The following is a 3891-nucleotide window of genomic DNA, read 5'->3' as shown; positions in this document are numbered from 1 at the left end:
ATCATTTATAGTAATGTTCACTGAGTTAGTTGTTCAAGGAAATTAATTTCATGGAGATGTTCAGACTGTTTCATCCAGTGTTGGATGCCAACTGTTGCTCAGCCAGGAATGACTGCTGTTATCATTATTGTTCTAATTTCTTGTTCGCAAAACTTTTAATGAGATTTAATAGCAAGAGATATTCTGAAAATAAATGTATTAAGCTTTGCCGTTACTGACGCTTTTACTCAGGAACGTGTTCCACTACTGCCACCTGCTGTTCTGTTTTTGCACGTTTTTGCATCAGAGCCACTGATCTCCACGGCTCTGGTTTGCGTAGACGCTGCGTAATTACGTCACGTCGTACGTGTCCCCGGTCTATTCCGGAGATGGCAAATGGCCTATACTTATACAGAGGTTTATCAAGGAGATGGCGCTCAGAGAGAAAACGGAACGTCTCCAGCTTTGTTCAACATTCAAATATGCCTGAAAGAGGCTGTAAAGATTCACAGAAACTATTTATCTGTCCTTCGACACCACCAACACTCCTGCGCCGCATTCTTATCAAACGTCACACCTACAAATCTCAAGGACATGACTTGTTATTGTATGAATGTCGCAGGGTAAAACTTCCTCTCTCTCTCTCTATATATATACCGTATATGAAAATAATATCATCAAATAATATCATTGAACGTGTTTGTTTTACACACAGGTCTTAATTGGTGTTCACGCCGAAATAGCTCAGTTGGGAGAGCGTTAGACTGAAGATCTAAAGGTCCCTGGTTCGATCCCGGGTTTCGGCATTTTGTTAGCTCTTCATTTTTGGTTTGTCGTGACACCGTCTACAGCGGAAGGTGAAATCTAGTCTTTATTTGAAAGCAACCATTCATCAACACCAATGTTATTTATTTTCTTTGATATTGTTTATTATTCAAAACTCTATTAAGGAAACTCACAAATTTGTACTCTACTTTGAGACAACAGCAGTATTATAATTGCACTTAAAGCAAATGAGGCAATCTAACTTAGCGTAATACTCCATATTCAGCTAAACATTTTACTGAGTCTCAATCCTAGCTCCACATTTCTCTCTTTTTCTCTACTTGTTATTTCTTTCAGTGCTTTCACAGCAGCCGGCAGGTCCGGTTGTAGCTCCAGAAGTTTCTTAAACGCCTCTTTAGCCTCATCCAGCTCATTCAACTTCTGGCACGCCTGGCCCAGTCGATACCAGGCTTTGAAGGCGCAAGGTTCGAGCTGAGTGGCTTGGGCTGCACTGTCTCTGGCTCGCTGTGGCTGGTTCAGTTTCAGCTGGCACAGAGACAAATTGGAGTGCAGCTCAGCTTTCTTCATTTTGAGCTGATCAAACGAGGGAAGCTGCTGTGTTTCCTCCAAAAGACTGCCGTCTTCCAGCTCACCAGCAAGGCCACAAAGGGGTATAAGGAGTTTGAGGGCCCGGCCGTAGCTGTCTGCTGCTCCCCACACGTCTCCGCTCCTAAATCTACCTCCACCCCTCTCCTTGTGCGATTTTATCCACTCCCATCTCTCCGCGGGGGACATCTCCCAGGATTCCTTTCCTGGAGTGAAAGCTTGAAGCTCAACAGTGGCAACAAGAGGAAGGTCTTCATTTGAAGTATGGTGAACAGAGGAATCTTGTCCATTTCCAACAGGAGTAAGCTGTATCTGAACAACAACACACACCGATTAAACTCATCTTACAAGCCACAACAGCATTTGTTCATTTTTTTTTTCTTCTCAGCATCCCTGAAATATTACATGCAGGTTTTATGCATAGCTTTTTAAAAAACATAAAAAACAATACCAGACTTTACTTCTGAAAAGCCATCAGTAAAACCTTACCTCACATTTCTCTCCTGCTCTCATGCCCTCCAAACAGGCCTCTGTGATGTCGCACTGCCCCTCACCCAACCTCAAAACTATCCAGTCACCGAGCAGGACCTGCAGCGGAGCATCCTGACGACGGACAATCGGTGTTGGCACTAATTCTGTAACAGTGACGTCTAACTTTTCGTTTCCTTTTGTTGACCCGTCTGCATCATTGGTCAAGGCTTTGAGTTGCACTCTGACTCGACACAGTGAGCCCAGCTTTGGACAGTTATTAGGTAAACAAGCTGAGGGAAAAAAACAAACAGAAAAAACAAATGCATTTTAGGAAAAGAAAAAACAAACAACAAACGGCACCAAATAAAAATAAAACAAGCAATGCAGCGTTTGTTAGTTATTAAATTTAAAAAAAGGTGAATTTAGGACATAGACGTGTGGCAAGAAAATTTTCAGCTTTATTGACCCTGAATAGTGTTTTTTTTTTTAAATCTAGTATTTTTCTCTTAAGTGTGCTGCAAACACTGAGGTTTTACTTCAGAGAAAGCACAAAAGGTGAAGTTATCACTTAAAAAAAGCTTTAACAACATAACTCATTCCGGCTGCAAGAGAGAGAACCAGAATTCCTGCAGGTAGATACTGTAACAGTAAAGGTACTCTGGTTTATCCTTCCCAGGAAATGTTGGCAGCTTTTTTTAAAATCTCAGGCTTCTGTTTTTTTTTTTTTTTTTTTTTTTACAATAGAGCAATATTTACACCTGTTTTAGGAATATTAGCAATGTTTACCATGTTAATTTGGGCTTTTTCTTGTATTATAATTTCTCTCACAAATGCAAATTATGTTGCCTCTGCTCCTCATACGCATAAGTAGTTTGTGACCACTTATGGTATGAAGGATACAAAAAAATAAACACCTCTAATACTGCTCTTCCATCCTCTAATTTGAATAAACGAGTCAAATCTGAAATCTGGAGATTAGAAATCAGACAAAAAATTTGAGCTTAAACAAAATGTCGTACATGTATCATCTTCCGTGCTAGGTGAGCTCTGTTGCGTCGACTCATGCGTCAGTTTTTGCTGAACCCTCCAGAGGCCGCCAGGACACACCGACACCCAAGAGATGACATCAACAGCCTCCTGCTTATCACGCTGCATATCAGGCTCCATCACTGGGTGCACAAATATACAGAAACAATAAGGATAAGGTGTTTACATGTTTATATTAAATGACAAGAAAAATATTGAATTTACTTCATAAAAAAGAAGCTTTGGTCTGTGGCAAAACACAATCATAACATTCTACACTGATACACCAAGAAAAATAAATTTACTTTTTATAGACAGGTGAAATAAGATAACTGTACATGTTTAAGACATTGGATTTATTTCAATATTCAACAATATTTAACAAAAATTATTTTCAACACAATTTATTTGCTTATAGTTTATTATTAAAGCTGTTTATGTCGACATGTTACACAATAGCTCAATAATTGCACGTTTACATGCCAGTAGAGTTGAAAAACATACTGTCTAAACTGTACTAAAGCAGGCATAGTGGGACTTCACTTTGAGTCTGTCTGCCGGAAACATTGCTAAGGCTTACAAAAAAAAAAAACTAAAAAAAATACTAATTCGTTCTATCAAAAAACTAATTAGTGCACATCATTTCATTATGTAATTATATGTGGCCACAACATAAGTATATAGTACACACAAAATTTTAAAATATAATCCACCTACAGTGCACCTTCTGTAACAGAGGAACAAACCAACATGGTAGACAAGGATAGATGGAGTTTTATTTTAGGCGTAGTATAAACTTTAAAGAGGTTTTGATTTCTCATTAGTGAGGCATTTAAATTAAATATTGACTGCCAGGTATGAATGATGACCAAATGCAACGATGTGTAAAAATAGCATCTGCTGCTGTCCGATTGGTGCTTGTATCGAACATTTCAAGTTTTTAGCTCAAGGCCAAATTGAAAGACGGAAGGATGCATTTTTTTGCATCCGTTCGGCAGATATGATCTTTATGTGGAGATGCCGGCCGAGGAGAAAGAGAAAGGA

General features: G+C 39.1%; 1 protein-coding gene and 1 non-coding gene across 2 annotated transcripts in view; one reads left to right on the top strand and one right to left on the bottom strand.

Moving 5' to 3' along the window:
• Window positions 1–712: 712 nt before the first annotated feature.
• On the top strand, window positions 713–785 carry trnaf-gaa. Its single transcript has one exon. It is a non-coding gene; the product is annotated as a tRNA-Phe (tRNA).
• Window positions 786–899: 114 nt separating this feature from the next.
• The window catches only part of fkbpl (FK506 binding protein like), a 4967-nt gene continuing 1975 nt past the window's right edge, over window positions 900–3891 (bottom strand). Inside the window, exons 2-4 of the mRNA XM_015385417.1 lie at window positions 2841–2990; window positions 1840–2111; window positions 900–1662 (exon numbers count right to left, since the gene is read on the bottom strand). Coding sequence (XP_015240903.1) covers window positions 1027–1662; window positions 1840–2111; window positions 2841–2988 — 1056 coding nt within the window. The 5' untranslated portion in view covers window positions 2989–2990 and the 3' untranslated portion in view covers window positions 900–1026. The remainder of the gene's footprint in view (window positions 1663–1839; window positions 2112–2840; window positions 2991–3891) is intronic.

This window comes from Cyprinodon variegatus, unplaced genomic scaffold, assembly GCF_000732505.1.
Source record: "Cyprinodon variegatus isolate N-32 unplaced genomic scaffold, C_variegatus-1.0 Scaffold16, whole genome shotgun sequence".
In the NCBI taxonomy this organism is placed as follows: Eukaryota; Metazoa; Chordata; class Actinopteri; order Cyprinodontiformes; family Cyprinodontidae; genus Cyprinodon; species Cyprinodon variegatus.
The sequence above is the reverse complement of the archived record's forward strand: the minus strand, read 5'-3'. Positions and strand labels throughout refer to the sequence as shown.